General features: G+C 44.6%; 1 protein-coding gene across 1 annotated transcript in view; it reads right to left on the bottom strand.

Moving 5' to 3' along the window:
- Positions 1-21,102, bottom strand: part of LOC137322210 (dynein axonemal heavy chain 8-like) — a 1,468,904-nt gene that overhangs the window by 957,553 nt on the left and 490,249 nt on the right. The window contains exons 30-31 of the mRNA XM_067985326.1: positions 18,258-18,493; positions 3,850-3,954 (exon numbers count right to left, since the gene is read on the bottom strand). Of these exons, the coding sequence (XP_067841427.1) occupies positions 3,850-3,954; positions 18,258-18,493 (341 nt within the window). The remainder of the gene's footprint in view (positions 1-3,849; positions 3,955-18,257; positions 18,494-21,102) is intronic.

Raw genomic sequence — 21,102 nt, forward strand, 5'->3', positions numbered from 1 at the left:
TAGACTCCAAAATTTTACCCACCACAGATGTTAAGCTAACTGGTCTATAATTTCCAGCCTTCTGCCTACTACCCTTTTTAAATAACGGTGTTACATTAGCAGTTTTCCAATCTGCCGGGACCTCTCCTGAGTCCAGGGAATTTTGGAAAACTATCATCAAAGCATCCACAATCCCTACTGCCACTTCCCTCAAGACCCTAGGATGGAAGCCATCAGGTCCAGGGGTTTTATCCGCCTTGAGTCCCATTATTTTACTGAGTACCATCTCCTGAGTGATTTTAATCGTATTTAGCTCCTCCCCCCCGAGAGTCCCCTGTTTGTCCAGTGTTGGGATATTCTTAGTGTCCTCTACTGTAAAGACTGAAACAAAATATTTGTTCAGCATTTTTGCCATCTCCATGTTTCCCACCATTAATTTCCCGGTCTCATCCTCTAAGGGACCTATGTTTGCCTTAGCCACCCTTTTTCTTTTTATATAACTATAGAAACTCTTGCTATCTGTTTTTATATTTTTTGCTAATTTCTTTTCATAATCTAACTTCCCATTCTTAATCAATCCTTTAGTTACTTTTTGCTGTCTTTTGAAGAATTCCCAATCTTCTATCCTCCCACTAAGTTTGGCTACCTTATATGTCCTTGTTTTTAGTCGGATACTATCCTTGATTTCTTTACTTAGCCACGGATGGCTGTCATTTCTTTTACACCCTTTTTTCCTCAGTGGAATATATTTATTTTGAAAGTTGTAAAATAACTCCCTAAATGAACACCAATGCTCATGTACCGTCTTACCCTTTAAACTATTTTCCCAGTCCACTTTAATCAATTCCGCTCTCATACCATCATAGTCTCCTTTATTCAAGCTCAGTACGCTTGTTTGAGAACCAACCTTCTCACCCTCTAATTGGATATGGAATGTAACCATGTTATGGTCACTCATTCCAAGGGGATCCTTAACTAGGACATTATTAATTAATCATGACTCATTACACAGGACCAGGTCCAAGGTTGCCTGCCCCCTTGTAGGATCAGTTACATACTGCTCAAGAAATCCATCCCTGATGCACTCAATGAACTCGTCCTCAAGGCTGCTCTGCCCAATTTGATTTGTCCAGTTAATATGATAATTAAAATCCCCCATAATTATGGCTGTTCCCTTATTACATGCCCCGACTATCTCCTGATTAATACTTCTTCCAGCAGAGTTGCAACTATTAGGAGGCCTATATACTACGCCCACTAATGTTTTTTTTCCCTTATTATTCCTTATCTCCACCCAAACTGTTTCATTATCTTGATGCTTTGTCCCAATATCATTTCTCTGTATTACAGTGATTCCTTCCTTTATTAACATAGCCACCCCACCTCCCCTTCCTTCCTGCCTGTCCTTCCTGATTGTTAAATACCCTGGCATATTTAATTCCCAGTCGTTGTCACCCTGCAGCCATGTTTCTGTAATGGCCACAAGATCATACCCATACGTAGTTATTTGTGCCGTTAACTCCTCCATTTTATTACGAATGCTACGTGCATTCAGATAAAGAACTTTCAAATCTGTTTTGTGACGCTTAGTTCCTGCTTTTTCCTTTTTTAACACTTTACCTATTACTCCATACCTTCTGTCCCTTCCTGTTACGCTTTCCTCTCTCTCCCTGCTCAGGTTCCCAACCCCCTGCCACTTTAGTTTAAACCCTCCCCAACAGCACTAGCAAACACTCCTCCTAGGACAGCGGTCCCGGCCCTGCCCAGGTGCAGACCATCCGGTTTGTACTGGTCCCACCTCCCCCAGAACTGTTTCCAGTGTCCCAGGAATTTGAATCCCTCCCCCTTGCACCATTCCTCTAGCCACGTATTCATTTGAAATATCCTCCTATTTCTACTCTGACTAGCACGTGGCACTGGCAGCAATCCTGAGATTACTACCTTTGAGGTCCTATTTTTTAATTTACCTCCTAACTCCCTATATTCTGCTTTTAGGACCTCATCCCCTTTTTTACCTATATCGTTGGTGCCTATGTGCACCACGACAGCTGGCTGTTCGCCCTCCCCCTCCAAAATGATTGGCCTCCAACAACCACTACCATCTTCCTCTGTGTTAGGTATGACTCCAGACACTGGAGAGTTTCCCCCCTGATTCCCATTGACTTCAATTTTACTAGGGCTCCTTGGTGCCACACTCGGTCAAATGCTGACTTGATGTCAAGGGCAGTCACTCTCACCTCACCTCTGGAATTCAGCTCTTTTGTCCATGTTTGGACCAAGGCTGTAATGAGGTCTGGAGCCGAGTGGTCCTGGCGGAACCCAAACTGAGCATCGGTGAGCAGGTTATTGGTGAGTAAGTGCCGCTTGATAGCACTGTCGACGACACCTTCCATCACTTTGCTGATGATTGAGAGTAGACTGATGGGGCGATAATTGGCCGGATTGGATTTGTCCTGCTTTTTGTGGACAGGACATACGTGGGCAATTTTCCACATTGTCGGGTAGATGCCAGTGTTGTAGCTGTACTGGAACAGCTTGGCTCGAGGCGCAGCTAGTTCTGGAGCACAAGTCTTCAGCACCACAGCCGGGACGTTGTCGGGGCCCATAGCCTTTGCTGTATCCAGTGCACTCAGCCGTTTCTTGATATCACGTGGAGTGAATCGAATTGGCTGAAGACTGGCTTCTGTGGATATCGGGAGGAGGCCGAGATGGATCATCCACTCAGCACTTCTGGCTGAAGTTGGTTGCAAATACTTCAGCCTTGTCTTTTGCATTCACGTGCTAGATTCTGCCATCTGGGGATGTTCACGAAGCCTCCTCCTCCCATTTAATTATCCACCACCATTCACAACTGGATGTGGCAGGAATGCAGAGCTTTGATCTGATCCATTGGTTGTGGAATCGCTTAGCTCTGTCTATAGCATGTTGCTTCCACTGATTAGCATGCATGTAGTCCTGTGTTGTAACTTCACCAGGTTGGCCTCTCATTTTTTGGTATGCCTGGTGCTGCTCCTGGCATGCTCTTCTACACTCCCCATTGAACCAGTGTTGATCCCCTGGCTAGTTGGTAATGGTAGAGTGAGGAATATGCCGGGCCATGAGGTTACAAATTGTGCTGGAATACAATTCGGCTGCTGCTGATGGCCCACAGCGCCTCATGGATGCCCACTCTTGAGCTGCCTGCAATATTCCAACTGTGGCCGAAGCAATATCTGGTACAAATTCAACATTGGATTATGTATATATATAATCCAAAATCTCATTTGCCACATTTATGGCCTTTCCCATCTGTATAACTCAATATCTCTGTTGTTCCACTCTGTTAAGAATTTTATCATTCCTTTCATGATTGTTTTTCTCAAAATACAATACAGCACATTTCTCTGCATCGAACTGCATTTGCCCATTGTTAACTTGTCTATCCTGTAATCTCCCAATTCCTCCTTACAGTTTGTAATGCCCCCTAATCAGTAAATATCCATTGTCTACATCCCCTGTTGTAACAATGTTCAACAGAAGTATATAGGTGGAAAACAAGAATTTGACATGAAAGGATTAATCACTGTAATAATAGCTTACAGAGGAATTTCAATCTGTGAAGATTACTGTTATTTTGATAAATGGTATTCTACTGAATAAATGGTTGACCTGATCATTTGGGGTTAGATTTGCTCATCCGTTCCATGTGCTTTGGGCTTCTATTGGTAACCCTCTATTCGCTCTTCTACCCACTTAATAAAGGTTATGTGCAGTAACGGATTAATGCTGGTTCAGAATATTATTCAACTTTCACTCTGAAATATTCCCATAGATTCAGCATTGATTCCTTCTGATTTGTAAATTATTTGAAGATAAAGGGACAATACTCACAGCTTTAACTTGCACTTTGTTGAAAAAGTACCGAAGTGTGTCAACTCCTTCTGTTTCCTCCTTTGAAATCTCCACATCATACTTGTTCAGGATACTATATGCTTCCTACATGGAAATCAGTAATAAAGCAACAATAGATAAAATCTAGTTACGATTAAGATTTGTGCATGTGCTGATCTCTATCAATATTAATTAATGTAAGGAGTCGCACAACACCAGGTTATAGTCCAACAGCTTTATTTGAAATCACAAGCTTTCGGAGCTTTGCTCCTTCGTCAGGTGAAGTGGAGAGGATCTCCAAGGAGATCGTGCATATATAGTCAGAGAACAATGCCTGGTGATTACAGATAATCTTTCTAACTGCCCTTTATCACACCTCGGCAGACAGATAATCACAGCAATCAAAGGAGTGTTCAAACAGGTTAGTCAGGGCAACCTTACATCCAAGAATAATGAGGTGGGGTCACCAGGGGTCAAATTTTTCCAGCAAAAAAAAAGTTATCTGTTTTTAATACAAACCCCAGCATCTGCTACATTTGACGAAGGAGCAAAGCTCCGAAAGCTTGTGATTTCAAATAAAGCTGTTGGACTATAACCTGGTGTTGTGGGACTCCTTACATTTGTCCACCCCAGTCCATCACCGGCATCTCCATATCATGAATATTAATTAAACACAAGATCTAATGGAAATGATTTATTAAATATTGATAGATGTCCCAGCAGCTACAACACTAGACAACTGGACTATAGGAACATTGGAATTGCTAAATGAGAAAAGACCAAGGTCCATCTCGATCCTCTTCTACCATCCTGGTAGTCGTATGATACAACAATAAAGGAGTTGTTGACTAATCATAGCAATCAATTTCTATCAATTAGTCTACAACACTGACTAGAGGGTTGACATTCCTCTTTTATTAATATTAGTGGACCTCTTATTTTATTGCTTGCATTGAGTCATTAGGTAGATGCAAAGAAACTATTTCCTCTGGTGGGGAAATCCAGAACAAGACTGCACAATCTAAAATTTAGAGCAAGGCCATTTAGGAGTGAAATTAGGAATGGCGTTTTCACATAAAAGCTGGTGGAAATCTTAAACGTTCTCCACCAAAAAGCTGTGCATGCTGGGTCATTTGAATTTTCAAGACTGCGATCAATAGATTTCTGTGAGGTATGGGTATCAAGGGATTAGGATCCAAGGCAGGTAAATGGAGTTGAGGTACAGATCAGTCATGATCTGACTGAATGGTGGAACAGGCTCGAGCGGCTGAATGGCCTACTCCTGTACTTACGTCTCCCATAGAACATCAGCGGGAGTGAAGATACTATGATGTCTGCGCTAGCTGCCCGAATGAAAATTGGGAGGGTAGCCTGAGGATGCCAGGGATTCAAGGGATCATTCCCCAGCATGATTAGCGGTGGGGGAAGGCTATGACAGCATATGCCTGCACTGGGACAGGGAGTTAAGGCCAGGCAGGGAAGTCCCAAGGACTCCTTGTGGGACCCGGGGAGCACTGCTTCTCTTCCTGGCCCACAAAGTATCCTTGTAAAATTTAAATTTATATACCTACCATGGCCTTTTCTGGCTACTTCGCTGACTCCCGCTAGGTCCTGATGTCGCATTTGGCCCTTTGAAATTTTTAGTTAATATGGTGTTGCGGCACCAAAGACATCATAGGGCCGCAATATTTCGATATAAAGTAGGCCCACACGTGCCTGTTTTGAGGTGAGTTCAGATAGTGGGAGGGGGGGAAGCAGCGTTTCCCCCTCTCCCCCCGCCAACTTAAATCGCCCACCCACACCATTTCTAATGGGCGGGGGAATTAAAATATCTACCCCATTACCCCAGCCATTTCATTAACATCTCTTGTAAGTTTATCTTGCTCATCGTTAGTGGCCCAATTCCTGTCTTAATCCTTTTTGTTATTGATGTGCCCACAGAATACTGCTACTACTACTACTAAGTTCCCACCTGTCACCTCAACAGAGACGATGGGGCCGAAATAGTATGGAATGTTACTTCTTATATTCTTTGATATTTTCATTTCATATTTCCTCTTTGCCTTCCTAATTCGAAGATCGGCCATGATCTGATTGAATGGCGGAGGAAGGCTCGAGGGGCCATGTGACCTACTCCTGCTCCTATTTCTTATGTACTTGTCTTTTTAATTTTGCTAAATTTGTCATATTACCATTTGTCATCCTCCTTTATTGCTAGTGTACTTTGCATATGCCTTTTTTGTTCGGTTAAATAGGTGGTGAAAGAAAGTGGAATAAAGGATTATGGGAATAGGGCGGGCACAAGGGATTAGGATTGACTGTTCATGTGTAGGATTAACACCAACATGAACTGGTTGGGTTGAACAGCCTGCTTCCATGTCGTAATCTCTTTGTAATTTATATAGCACCTTTTGGAATCTCAGTCCCAAGTGCTTCACAACCAATGAAGTATGTTTGAAATTTACTCACTGTTGCAAAGCAAGGAATTGCATATCTGCTCTATCAGTGTTCTGGTTTGTGCATGTACAGCACTGTGTACATGTTCCCTGCCTGGGTATGGGACTGTGTCATCAACTGTTCGATCAACCATAGCTGCAGTGAGTGGCCCATATCATCATGGTTATTAATGCATCCCTTCTACTCTTACAAAGATACTTCACATTTTTTCAGCAGGCATGAATTGTGCATAGTCCAGAGAAGTGTACCTAATTTTATGCCAGTATTTGCATATCACTTGGATGTTCAAGCAGACCATAGCTGTTGGTGAGGGCACAAATTGTTACATATGGCCTTAGGGAAGTCAGCTTATGCTGCTTTAAGTTGCTGCTGAAAGATATGTATGTGGATGTGGGGAATGGGGTAGCAACAGGGTTTAATGGAGAAGCGTATTGTAAAGAGCCTTAGCCATGTGTTGAGCCTTGTGGTCACTTAGAAAGACTTTGCAGCATGAGAATTAAAGGTGGTGGTGACCTTCACATGCCATCTAGTCCAAGAGTACCTGCATATGCATAGATATCTCTACTTCTCTTCACTGGAGAAGAGGATGCTGCCAATCTAGCAGCAAAGGAGGTAGTAGCAATATTGGATAGGATAAAAATAAATAAAGGGGAGGTACTTAAAAGATTGGCAGTACTCAAAATAGAAAAGTTACCCAAATGCATCCTTGGTTACTGAGGGATTAAGGGTGGAAATTGCAGAGGCTCTGGCCACAATCATCCAATCCTCCTTAGATATGGGAGTGGTGCCAGAGGACTGGGGGATTGCAAATGTTACACCCCTGTTCAGAAAAGGGGAGAGGGATAAACCTGTCAATTACAGGCCAGTCAGCCTAATGTCGGTGGTGGGGAAACTTTTAGAGACAATAATCTGGGACAAAATTAATTCGCACTTGGAAAAGTATTGACTTAGAAAAGGATTTGTTAAAGGAAAATCGTGTTTGACCATCTTGATTGAGTTCTTTGATGAGGTAACGGTGAGGATTGATGCGGTTGATGTTGTGTATATGGACTTTCAAAAGGCATTTGATAAAGTATCACGAAATAGACTTGTTAGCAAAATTGAAGCCCATGGGATTAAAGGGACAGTGGCAGTGTGGATACGAAATTGACTAAGAGACAGAAAGCAGAGAGTAGTGGTGAACGGTTGTTTTTCAGACTGGAGGGAAGTATACAGTGGTATTCCCCAGGGGTCAGTATTAGGACCACTGCTCTTTTTGACATATATTAATGACCTGGACTTGGGTATAGAGGGTATAATTTCAAAGTTTGCAGATGACACAAAACTCAGAAATGTAGCAAACAATGTGGAGGATAGTAACATATTTTAGGAGTGATGATGTGGAGATGCCGGTGATGGACTGGGGTTAACAATTGTAAACAATTTTACAACACCAAGTTATAGTCCAACGATTTTATTTCGTTGGACTATAACTTGGTGTTGTAAAATTGTTTACAATATTTTAGGAGGACATAGGCAGACTGGTTAATTGGGCAGGCACATGGCAGATGAAATTTAAAGCAGAGAAGTGTGAAGTGATATATTTTGGTAGGAAGTATGAGGAGAGGCAATATAAACTAAATGGTGCAATTTTAATGGGAATGCCGGAACCAAGTGACCTGGGGGTGTATGTACACAAATCTTTGAAGGTGGCAGGACAAGTTGAGAAGGCTGTTCGTTTGGCATATGGGACCCTGGGATTTATCAATAGAGGCACAGAGTACAAAAGCAAGGAAGTTATGCTAGACCTTTATAAAACACCAGTTAAGCCTCAGCTGGAGTATTGTGTTCAATTCTGGGCACCACACTTTAGGAAGGATGTCAAGGTCTTAGAAAGGGTGCAAAAGAGATTTACTAGAGTGGTACCACGGTTGAGGGACTTCAGTTATGTGTAGAGACTGGAGAAGCTGGGGTTGTTCTCCTGAGAACAAAGAGGGTTAAGAACATAAGAACATAAGAACATAAGAAATTGGAGCAGGAGTAGGCCAATCGGCCCCTCGAGCCTGCTCCGCCATTCAATAAGATCATGGCTGATCTGATCCCAACCACAAATCTAAAGAACACAAGAAGTCGGAGCAGGACCCGGCCACATCGCCCCTGGGCCCTCTCCGCCACCCACAGGGCATTGACCGATCCGAACTCAGCTTCATGTCCAATTTCCTGCCCGCTCCCCATAACCCCTAATTCCCTTTACTTCTAGGAAACTGTCTATTTCTGTTTTAAATTTATCTAATGATGTAGCTTCCACAGCTTCCTGGGGCAGCAAATTCCACAGACCTACCACCCTCTGAGTGAAGAAGTTTCTCCTCATCTCAGTTTTGAAAGAGCAGCCCCTTAAGGGGAGATTTGATTTAGGTGTTCCAAATCATGAATAGTTTTGTAGAGTAAATATGGAGAAACTGTTTCCAGTGGCAGAAAGGTCGGTAACCAGAGGACACAGATTGGCAAAAGAGTCAGAGGCGACATGAGGAAACATTTTTTTACCCAGCGAATTGTTATGATCTGGAATGCACTGCCTGAAAGGGTGGAAGCAGATTCAATAGTAACTTTCAAAAAGGAATTGGATAACGACCTGAAGGGAAAAAATTTACAGAGCTATGGGGAAAGAGCAGGACAATGGTACTAATTAGATAGTTCTTTCAAAGAGCCAGCACAGGCACGATGGGCAGAATGACCTCCTCCTGTGCTGCACCATACTATGATACTCTGCCAATCTGTCAAGACTAATTTGATTGAATTTTTTGAGGGGGTGACTAGGCGTGTGGATGAGGGTAACGCAGTGGATGTGGTATACATGGATTTCAGTAAGGCCTTCGATAAAGTCCCCCACAGGAGACTGGTCAAGAAGATACGAGCCCATGGAATCCAGGGTGCCGTGGCACTTTGGATACAAAACTGGCTTAGTGGCAGAAGGCAGAGGGTGATGGTCGAAGGTTGTTTTTGTGACTGGAAGCCTGTGGCCAGTGGGGTACCACAGGGATCGGTGCTGGGTCCCTTGCTGTTTGTGGTCTACATTAACGACTTGGATATGAATGTAAAAGGTATGATCAGTAAGTTCGCTGATGATACAAAAATTGGTAGGGTGGTAAATAGCGAGTTGGACAGCCTCAGTCTGCAGGACGATATAGATGGGTTGGTCAGATGGGCGGAACAGTGGCAAATGGAATTTAACCCGGAAAAGTGCGAGGTGATGCACTTTGGAGGGACTAACAAGGCAAGGGAATACACAATGAATGGGAGGACCCTAGGCAAGACAGAGGGTCAGAGGGATCTTGGTGTGCAAGTTCACAGATCCCTGAAGGCGGCGGAACAGGTAGATAAGGTGGTAAAGAAGGCATATGGGATACTTGCCTTTATTAGCCGAGGCATAGAATATAAGAGCAAGGAGGTTATGATGGAGCTGTATAAAACACTGGTTAGGCCACAGCTGGAGTACTGTGTGCAGTTCTGGTCGCCACACTACAGGAAGGATGTGATCGCTTTGGAGAGGGTGCAGAGGAGATTCACCAGGATGTTACCAGGGCTGGAGCGCTTCAGCTATGAAGAGAGACTGGGAAGATTGGGTTTGTTTTCCTTGGAGCAGAGGAGGCTGAGGGGGGACATGATTGAGGTGTACAAAATTATGAGGGGCACAGATAGGATGGATACTAAGGAGCTTTTTCCCTTCGTTGAGGGTTCTATAACAAGGGGGCATAGATTCAAGGTAAAAGGCGGGAGGTTTAGAGGGGATTTGAGAAAGAACTTTTTCACCCAGAGGGTGGTTGGAGTCTGGAACTCACTGCCTGAAAGGGTTGTGGAGGCAGGAACCCTCACAACATTCAAGAAGCATTTGGATGAGCACTTGAAATGCCATAGCATACAAGGCTACGGACCAAATGCTGGAATATGGGATTAGATTAGACAGGGCTTGATGGCCGGCGCGGACACGATGGGCCGAAGGGCCTCTATCCGTGCTGTATAACTCTATGACTCTATGACTCTATGTATCTGCTGAGTTTTAGCCTCTTTGGGGTCTGCTTCTTCGTCATTCCTAGATAGCTACATCTGATCCAGGTGACCTGCTGCCTTTGGTAGACTCGTGATCCTGTCGTGTGCTCCTGCACCAATCTCCTCTGCTATTTCACCACAATGAGAAACAACTTTTCTGATTGCTCAGCCGATAATGGCAAATCTCCCATTAATAACTCACTGAATGCCAGGCCTGAACTGAAACTAAATACTTTGCTGCAGAAGAGTCATCAATGGTGTACAATTGAACATAAGTTTCCCATTATTAGCCCTTGACAAGCACTAATCAAATTCTTAATTAGTTGTTTTCCAATATTGATTATTAAACAGCACCTGCATGGTACTCACCAGAAGTGAAAATACACGATACACTGTTCAAAAGGGAGCAGGACAGGTTCTTGGCTGAGGCTGATATCACTGCATACAAAAGATGGGTGGAATGTTGGATCATCACAGTGGTCTCCAGAAGCACATTTTGATCATCTTCTGGGGTCGGAGAGCAATTTCCCAGAATTAGCCTAGGGTTTTGCTTAACCAGGATTTTTGTCTGTGGAAGTATTGGGGGCCATGATGCTTAATCACAACTTGACTGTATGGGACAGGCTCGATGGACCAGCTGTTTTTTCCTGTCTGTCATTTTGTATGTTCGTGTGTTATATAGAAACATAGGAACAGGAATAATAGGCTATTCAACCCCATGAGACTGTTCCGCCATTCAATTAGATTTGCGATGATCTGAAGCTAGGGTCTTAAATCCAAACAAAGGAAACTACGAAGATATGAGGCGCAAGTTGGCTGTGGTTGACTGGGGAACTACATTAAAAGGTATGACGATAGACAGGCAATGGCTAGCATTTAAAGAATTAATACATAATTTGCAACAAATATATATTGCTTTAAGGCACAAAAACCCAACAGGAAAAGTGGTCCTACCGTGGCTAACGAGAAATTAAAGATACTATTAAATCAAAGAAAGAGGCATATAAAGTTGCCAGAAAAAGCAGTAAGCCTGAGGATGGGCAGCATTTTAGAATTCAGCAAAAGAGGACCAAGAAATTGATAAAGAAAGAGAAAATAGAAGTTGAGAGTAAACTAGCGAGAGACATAAAAACAGACTGTAAAAGCTTCTATAGGTATGTAAAAAGGAAAAGACTGCCGAAGGCAAATGTGGCTCCCTCACAGACAGATGCGGGAGAATTTATAAAGGGGAATAAGGAGATGGCAGAGAAATTAAACAAATACTTTGCGTCTGTCTTCACGGAAGAAGACATAAAAACCTCCCAGAAATACTAAGGGTCTGGCGAGAATGAAGAACTGAAAGAAATTAGTATTGGTAAAAAAATAGTATTGGAGAAATTAATGGGACTGAAAGTCAATAAATCCTAAGGACCTGATGATCGACATCCCAGGGTTTTGAAAGAGGTGGTTATAGAGATAGTAGAAACATTGGTTGTCATCTTCCAAAATTCTATAGATTCTGGAACTGTTGCTGCAGATTGGAGGGTAGCAAATGTAAACCCACTATTTAAAAAAGGAGGGAGAAAGAAAACAGGGAACTGCAGACCTGTTAGCCTGACATCAGGAGTAGGGAAAATGCTAGAATTTATTATAAACGACATGATAACAGGACACTTAGAAAATAATAACAGAATTTGGCAGAGTCACCATGGATTTATGAAAGGGAAATCATGTTTGACAAACCTACTGGAGTTCTTTGAGGATGTAACTAGTAGAATTTTTTTTATTTTTTTATTCGTTCATGGGATGTGGGCGTCGCTGGCAAGGCCGGCATTTATTGCCCATCCCTAATTGCCCTTGAGAAGGTGGTGGTGAGCCGCCTTCTTGAACCGCTGCAGTCCGTGTGGTGACGGTTCTCCCACAGTGCTGTTAGGAAGGGAGTTCCAGGATTTTGACCCAGCGACAATGAAGGAACGGCGATATATTTCCAAGTTGGGATGGTGTGTGACTTGGAGGGGAACGTGCAGGTGGTGTTGTTCCCATGCGCCTGCTGCCCTTGTCGTTCTAGGTGGTAGAGGTCGCGGGTTTGGGAGGTGCTGTCGAAGAAGCCTTGGCGAGTTGCTGCAGTGCATCCTGTGGATGGTGCACACTGCAGCCACAGTGTGCCGGTGGTGAAGGGAGTGAATGTTTAGGGTGGTGGATGGGGTGCCAATCAAGCGGGCTGCTTTATCTTGGATGGTGTCGAGCTTCTTGAGTGTTGTTGGAGCTGCACTCATCCAGGCAAGTGGAGAGTATTCCATCACACTCCTGACTTGTGCCTTGTAGATGGTGGAAAGGCTTTGGGGAGTCAGGAGGTGAGTCACTCGCTGCAGAATACCCAGCCTCTGACCTGCTCTCGTAGCCACAGTATTTATATGGCTGGTCCAGTTCAGTTTCTGGTCAATGGTGACCCCCAGGATGTTGATGGTGGGGGATTCGGCGATGGTAATGCCGTTGAATGTCAAGGGGAGGTGGTTAGACTCTCTCTTGTTGGAGATGGTCATTGCCTGGCACTTATCTGGCACGAATGTTACTTGCCACTTATGAGCCCAAGCCTGGATGTTGTCCAGGTCTTGCCGCATGCGGGCTCGGACTGCTTCATTATCTGAGGGGTTGCGAATGGAACTGAACACTGTGCAGTCATCAGCGAACATCCCCATTTCTGACCTTATGATGGAGGGAAGTTCATTGATGAAGCAGCTGAAGATGGTTGGGCCCAGGACACTGCCCTGAGGAACTCCTGCAGCAATGCCCTGGGGCTGAGATGCTTGGCCTCCAACAACCACTACCATCTTCCTTTGTGCTAGTTATGACTCCAGCCACTGAAGAGTTTTCCCCCTGATTCCCATTGACTTCAATTTTACTAGGGCTCCTTGGTGCCACACTCGGTCAAATGCTGCCTTGATGTCAAGGGCAGTCACTCTCACCTCACCTCTGGAATTCAGCTCTTTTGTCCATGTTTGGACCAAGGCTGTAATGAGGTCTGGAGCCGAGTGGTCCTGGCGGAACCCAAACTGAGCATCGATGAGCAGGTTATTGGTGAGTAAGTGCCGCTTGATAGCACTGTCGATGACACCTTCCATCACTTTGCTGATGATTGAGAGTAGACTGATGGGGCGGTAATTGGCCGGATTGGATTTGTCCTGCTTTTTGTGAACAGGACATACCTGGGCAATTTTCCACATTGTCGGGTGGATGCCAGTGTTGTAGCTGTACTGGAACAGCTTGGCTCGAGGCGCAGCTAGTTCTGGAGCACAAGTCTTCAGCACTACAGCTGGGATGTTGTCGGGGCCCATAGCCTTTGCTGTATCCAGTGCACTCAGCCGTTTCTTGATATCACGTGGAGTAAATCGAATTGGCCGAAGACTGGCTTCCGTGATGGTGGGGATATCGGGAGGATGCTGAGATGGATTATCCACTCGGCACTTCTGGCTGAAGATGGTTGCAAACGCTTCAGCCTTGTCTTTTGCACTCACGTGCTGGACTCCGCCATCATTGAGAATGGGGATGTTTGCAGAGCCTCCTCCTCCCGTTAGTTGTTTAATTGTCCACCACCATTCACGACTGGATGTGGCAGGACTGCAGAGCTTTGATCTGATCCGTTGGTTGTGGAATCGCTTAGCTCTGTCTATAGCATGTTGCTTCCGCTGTTTAGCATGCATGTAGTCCTGAGTTGTAGCTTCACCAGGTTGGCACCTCATTTTTAGGTACGCCTGGTGCTGCTCCTGGCATGCTCTTCTACACTCCTCATTGAACCAGGGTTGATCCCCTGGCTTGTTGGTAATGGTAGAGTGAGGAATATGCCGGGCCATGAGGTTACAGATTGTGCTGGAATACAATTCTGCTGCTGCTGATGGCCCACAGCGCCTCATGGATGCCCAGTTTTGAGCTGCTAGATCTGTTCTGAATCTATCCCATTGAGCACGGTGGTCGTGCCACACAACACGTTGGATGGTGTCCTCAGTGCGAAGACGGGATTTCATCTCCACGAGGACTGTGCGGTGGTCACTCCTACCAATACTGTCATGGACAGATGCATTTGCGACAGGTAGATTGGTGAGGACGAGGTCAAGTATGTTTTTCCCTCGTGTTGGTTCGCTCACCACCTGCCGCAGGCCCAGTCTAGCAGCTATGTCCTTCAGGACTCGGCCAGCTCGGTCAGTAGTGGTGCTACCGAGCCACTCTTGGTGATGGATATTGAAGTCCCCCACTCAGAGTACATTTTGTGCCCTTGCTACCCTCAGTGCTTCCTCCAAGTGGTGTTCAACATGGAGGAGGACTGATTCATCAGCTGAGGGAGGACGGTAGGTGGTAATCAGCAGGAGGTTTCCTTGCCCATGTTTGACCTGATGCCATGAGATTTCATGGGGTCCAGAGTCAATGTTGAGGACTCCCAGGGTCACTCCCTCCTGACTGTATATCACTGTACCGCCACCTCTGGTGGGTCTGTCCTGCCGGTGGGACAGGACATACCCAGGGATGGTGATGGAAGAGTCTGGGACGTTGGCTGAAAGATATGATTCTGTGAGTATGGCTATGTCAGGTTGTTGCTTGACTAGTCTGTGGGACAGCTCTCCCAATTTTGGCACAAGTCCCCAGATGTTAGAATAGATAAGGGGGAGCCAGTGGATGTGGTGCATTTGGATTTTCAGAAGGCTTTCGGTAAGATCCCACACAAGAGGTTGGTGAATAAAGTTATAGCACATGGAATTGGGGGTAATGTACTGGCATGGATTGAGAATTGGTTAACAGCCAGAAAACAGAAAGTGAGAATAAACGGGTCTTTTTCAGGTTGGCAGGCTGTGACTAGTGGGGTACCGCAGGGATTGGTGCTTGGGCCCCAGCTATTCATAATCTATATCAATGATTTCGATGAGGGGTCCAAATGTAATATTTCCAAGTTTGCTGATGACCCAAAAGAGGGTGGGAATGTGAGTTACGAGGAGGATGCAAAGAGGCTTCAAGGGGATATGGACAGGCTAAGTGAGTGGGCAAGAACATGGCAGATGGAATATAATGTGGAAAAATGTGAAGTTATCCACTGTAATAGGAAAAACAGAAATGCAGAGTATTTTTTAAATGGTAAGAGACTGGGAAATGTTGATATTCAAAGGGACCTGGGTGCCTTTGTACATGAGTCACTGAAAGCTAACATGAAGGTGCAGCAAGCAATTAGGAAGGCAAAACCTCTGTACTAACCTCAGATTCAGTTTTATCAGGGCTTGTTCCAGGCGATTTTAAACCACTTGTGCTTCCCGAAAGGTATGTTGGCGTTTATTACAGGAAGATTTGAATACAGGAGTTTTTAGATGTCTTACTGCAATTATATAGCGCCTTGGTGAGAACACACCTGGAGTATTGTGTACAATTTTGGTCTCCTTACCTAAGAAAGGATATACTTTTCATGGAGGGAGTGGCGGGATTGTCGTAGGAGGAGAGATTGAGTAGAAGATTGAGAGGTGATCTCATTGAAACATACAAAATTCTTACTGAGCTCGACAGGGTAGATGCAAGGAGGATGTCTCCCCTGGCTGGAGAATCTAGAACCAGGGGTCACAGTCTCAGAATAAAGAACATAAGAACATAAGAAATAGGAGCAGGAGTAGGCCAATCGGCCCCTCGAGCCTGCTCCGCCATTCAATAAGATCATGGCTGATCTGATCCTAACCTCAAATCTAAATTCATGTCCAATTTCCTGCCCGCTCCCCGTAACCCCTAATTCCCTTTACTTCTAGGAAACTGTCGATTTCTGTTTTAAATTTATTTAATGATGTAGCTTCCACAGCTTCCTGGGGCAGCAAATTCCACAGACCTACTACCCTCTGAGTGAAGAAGTTTCTCCTCATCTCAGTTTTGGAAGAGCAGCCCCTTATTCTAAGATTATGCCCTCTAGTTCTAGTTTCACCCATCCTTGGGAACATCCTTACCACATCCACCCGATCAAGCCCCTTCACAATCTTATATGTTTCAATAAGATCGCCTCTCATTCTTCTGAACTCCAATGAGTAGAGTCCCAATCTACTCAACCTCTCCTCATATGTCCGCCCCCTCATCCCCGGGATTAACCGAGTGAACCTTCTTTGTACTGCCTCGAGAGCAAGTATGTCTTTTCTTAAGTACGGAGACCAAAACTGTATGCAGTATTCCAGGTGCGGTCTCACCAATACCTTATATAACTGCAGCAATACCTCCCTGTTTTTAAATTCTATCCCCCTAGCAATAAAAGCCAAAATTCCGTTGGCCTTCTTGATCACCTGCTGCACCTGCATACTAACTTTTTGAACTTCTTGCACTAGGACCCCCAGATCCCTTTGTACTGCAGTACTTTCCAGTTTCTTGCCATTAAGATAATAACTTGCTCTCTGATTTTTCCTGCCAAAGTGCATAACCTCACATTTTCCAATATTGTATTGCATCTGCCAAATCTCCGCCCACTCACCCAGCCTGTCTATATCCCCCTGTCGGTTTTTTATGTCCTCCTCACTCTCCACGTTCCCTCCCATCTTTGTATCATCTGCAAACTTTGATATGTTACACTTGGTCCCCTCCTCCAAATCGTTAATATAGATTGTAAAGAGTTGGGGACCCAGCACCGACCCCTGCGGAACACCACTGGCTACTGGTTGCCAGTCCGAGAATGAACCGTTTATCCCAACCCTCTGCTTCCTGTTAGATAGTCCTTTTAGGATTGAGATGAGGAGAAATTTCTTCACTCTGAGGGTGGTGAATCTTTGGAATTCTCTACCCCAGAGGGCTATGGAGGGTCAGTCATTGAGTACATTCAAAACAGAGATCGACAGATTTCTAGATATTAAAAGCATCAAGGGATATGGGGATGGTGCAGGAAAATGGCGTTGACGTAGAAGCTCAGCCATGATCTTGTTGAATGGCGGAGCAGGCTTGAGGGGCTGGATGGCTTACTTCTGCTCCTGTTTCTTATATTCTTATGTTTACCTCAATTCCATTTACCCACCTTTGCTCCACATCCCTTGATAGCCTTGAAAGTTTCAATTGACCTAGCATCCGTAGCCTTTTGGGATAGAGCGTTACAAATTTCTACTACTCTTTGTGTGAAAAAAGGCTTCTTGATTTCACTCCTGAATAGCCTAGCTCAAATTTTAAAATGATGCCTTCTGGATACTCCCACCAGAGGAAATAGATTCTCTGTATCTACCCTATCGAATCCCTTTATTATTTTAAAGACGTCGATTAGATCACACCTCAACCTTCTAAACTCAAGAGAATACAAACCAAGTTTATGCAACCTGTCCTCAAAGTTTAACTCGTTTAAGCCCCGGTATCATTCTGGTGAATCTGCATTGTACCCACTTCCAAGGCAAATATATCTTTCCTGCGAGTCGGTGCCCAAAACTAAACGTAGTATGCAGTACCCTAAATCGGGTCTGAACAAGACTGTACAACTGAAGCATCACTTGCTCATTCCTGCTCCCACAAAAATAAGTTTAAAACTTTCCTTACATGGCCGTAAGGGGTCCAACAGCTTCTACAGTATGCCTAAATGCCTCCTAGTCGACCGTTAAATGGCTTTGTTGCGGTAGGACCTCAATTTGCATATATTTATGAGGCTTCTGCCTGAGTCAGGCAGATGCCACAACCATCTGGCTTTAAAATAGCCACAGGGTGGTATCAGTGCGACGAGTCCATAGGGAACTTCAGTCCCGTTTTCAGCCAGGTGGAAGGAGTTAAAATGCCCTCTTAAGCGTTTGTTGACAAGCCTTATTTCAAGCCAAGGCACATAGTGAAGGACACCACCAAAATAGTAGAAGACATGAAGTAAAATTAGGGAGCATTATTTAGATGAGGTCAAGTTTGGGTTTCAAAAGCCTGAAAACTGTAGGAAAAAAAAAATGTTTAGAAGACATGCTCTGAAAGAGAAAGTCACATACCTCAATGGGTCCCAAAGTCATATCCATCTGAATCTCATTATCTCGTATTTCTGATAAAGACTCCATGGCAAATCTAACATCATCCAGATCCTGAATAGGTCGGGTCAAATTTTTCATTTGTTCAGTGATAAATGCTGTTATCTCTGTCATTTTTCCCTTGTACCGTTCATTCAAGAACCGACAAAGTACCATTTTCCAAGCTTTGGCTTCCACCATAAGAGCCATTTTCATGGGTTCTAAGGGGGTGGGGGGAAATAGGTAACTATTAACATAAATTCAATTCTCATGCTGTTTATTTCGTATAAAAACACCAAATATTGCGGCCCCCAAATTGTACTGGCTCGGCTCCCAGCAGTTAAACTGGGATCACATCCTCCAGTAACCTCCAGCGCTGACCTTCCAGAGTATGCAGGGTCAGGATAAGATCACCAGGGGGAGAGGTGAAGAAAGAGAGAAAAAAATAAAAAAAAGATTTCCATATATCATGTCCCAAAGCGCTTTACAGCCAATAAAGTACTTTTGAAGTGTTGTCATGTGATATTGACCAGATAATCTTTTTTTTAGTGTTGTTGGTTGAGGGATAAATTTTGGCCAGGACTTTGGGGAGAACTCCACTGGCTCTTCAAAATAATACCGTGGGATCATTTACGTCCACTGAGAAGCCAGACTGGGCTTCGGTTTAACATCACAGTGAAGCACTCCCTCAGTACTGCATTGGAGTGTCAGGCCGAGATTTTGTGCTCGAGTCTCTGGAGTGGGACTTGTACCCACAACCTTCTGAATCAGAGGTAAGAGGTTTTTCGTGTGTTTCTGACTTGTTATGATTGAATCTTATGCTGATTTTTAAACTCTCTTCTGCGAAAAACGGTTAGAAAAAAACAAAAAGTAACATCCACTTTGCCTGCTCCCCCTATACTATAGATTTGTTTCTTCATTGAGCAAAACGCCAATTGTAGCTATGCAAAGAATTTAAAGTATATTCCAAACATTAGGGGGGAATTTTAACCCCCAGGGCAGGCGGGAGATGAGTGGGGGTGGGGTTTAAAAATTCAAAAATTGGAAACCCGATCCCAACCCGCCTATTTCCAGTTTTATCTGAGGCGGGTTTGGGGCAGGCGACTAACCTGTTTCCCAGAAGTGGGTCCGTAATTTAAATATTTTAATCAGACTGCGTGCCTCAAACTTTAGCAGGCTTTTAGATTTAACACCAGCAGGTCGGGTTTCCCAAGGCTCGGGAAGGGAGGCAAGAAAGGCCAGATCCAGCGGGCAGATACCTTTCCAGCACTGCTTGTGGGCCAGGAGGAGCAGGAGTGCTTCTCCCCAACCCACCAAGCTAACCTGCCGCAATCGCCCACCCCTCCCCAGTGGTAAGAACATAAGAAATAGGAGCAAGAGGAGGCCATACGGCCGTTAGCCTCTCAAAAACGGCAGCTTGTCCTCAACCTCCCCGCGAGTTTCATGAAATTGCTGCATTTATGCATTAATTGCCAATTAAACTCACCACAAAAATTAGAGCTGCTACTTAACAGCGTAAGTACATTTTTAATGAGAAGATTTAGAAGAACAACAGAAATAGGAGCAGGATAGACCATTCGGCTTGCTCCGCCATTCAATAAGATCATGGCTGAAACTCCATTTTCCTGCCCTATCCCCATATCTCTTGATTCCCTTAGTGTCCAAAACTCTATTAATCTCAATCCTGAATATACTCAATGACTGAGCATCCACAGCCCTCTGAGGTAGAGAATTCCAAAGATTCACAACTCTTTTGATTGAAGAAATTTTTCCTCATCTCGGTCCTAAATGGCCGACCCCTTATCTTGAGACTATGACATCTCGTTCTAGCCTCTCCAGCCAGGGGAAACAGCCCCTCAGCATCTGAGAATCCCTACGTGGTCAGTATCCCCATACGTGGTCAGTGTCCAGTAAAGTAAGTAAAGTACAAATGCCGAAGTGGCAAAGTAGAAAAGTAGTAAGAATGACAAGCAAGGGTTAATTAGAAGCTGCTTAGGTTCGGACAATGGGCCCCTTCAAGGCTAATAGTGGTGTGAGTAACTCGTTAGATGTTGGGGTCTGCTTATGCTCATCATTGGCATGGCAACATTAGGGAGTCGGGAGTTTGGTGTGGGTGTTTCTGCACAGCTGGTTGATCAATAGAAAATAATGAGCTGAGTGAGGCCAGAGACATTCCAGGTTAGCAGATAAGGATGGGGATGATTAGGGGAAACATTCCAAGCTGGAAGATGAGGGGACATCCATCTATGTCTGTTCACTGCGGCGTGATCAGCTAACTGTATTGTCCATGATTGGCCTGCAGTTAGGTAACCCCTCATGGCCAACCTATGCCCGGCTTATGATTGGTGTTGAACCTCATGTCAGCAATGTTCCAACCCCTATTGATCTGTATAAACGTGTGTATTTTCTGTATGTTCTTTGTCTTGCTCTGCTAGCATGGTGGGACTCTATCAGGAGTCCAGATCGATGCTGCAGACCAAGTTCTGCTCTAATAAAATTGTGTTGAACTTTAAAGGTGTATTCGATTCAGTGTTGCTGAACCAGATTGAGGGTAAAAGAATCTAGCTCATCACATCTACCCTGTCAAGCCCGCTACGAATTTTATACGTTTCAATGAGAGCACTTCTCAGTCTTCTAAGTTCCTCCAACCTCCCTTTGAATCGCTACCCCCCCTTGATCCACTGATCCCCGTCGATCTGCCGACCCCCCTTGCGGTCGGCCACCCCCCACCCACCTGGTGATCTGATCTCCCCCCAACCTCTGATCTTCCCCCTGGCCTCCATTCTACCCCCAATCTCCCCCCGGCCTCCAATCTCCACCTGATCTCTGA

The sequence above is a fragment of the Heptranchias perlo genome, chromosome 5 (genome assembly GCF_035084215.1).
Source record: "Heptranchias perlo isolate sHepPer1 chromosome 5, sHepPer1.hap1, whole genome shotgun sequence".
NCBI lineage: Eukaryota > Metazoa > Chordata > Chondrichthyes > Hexanchiformes > Hexanchidae > Heptranchias > Heptranchias perlo.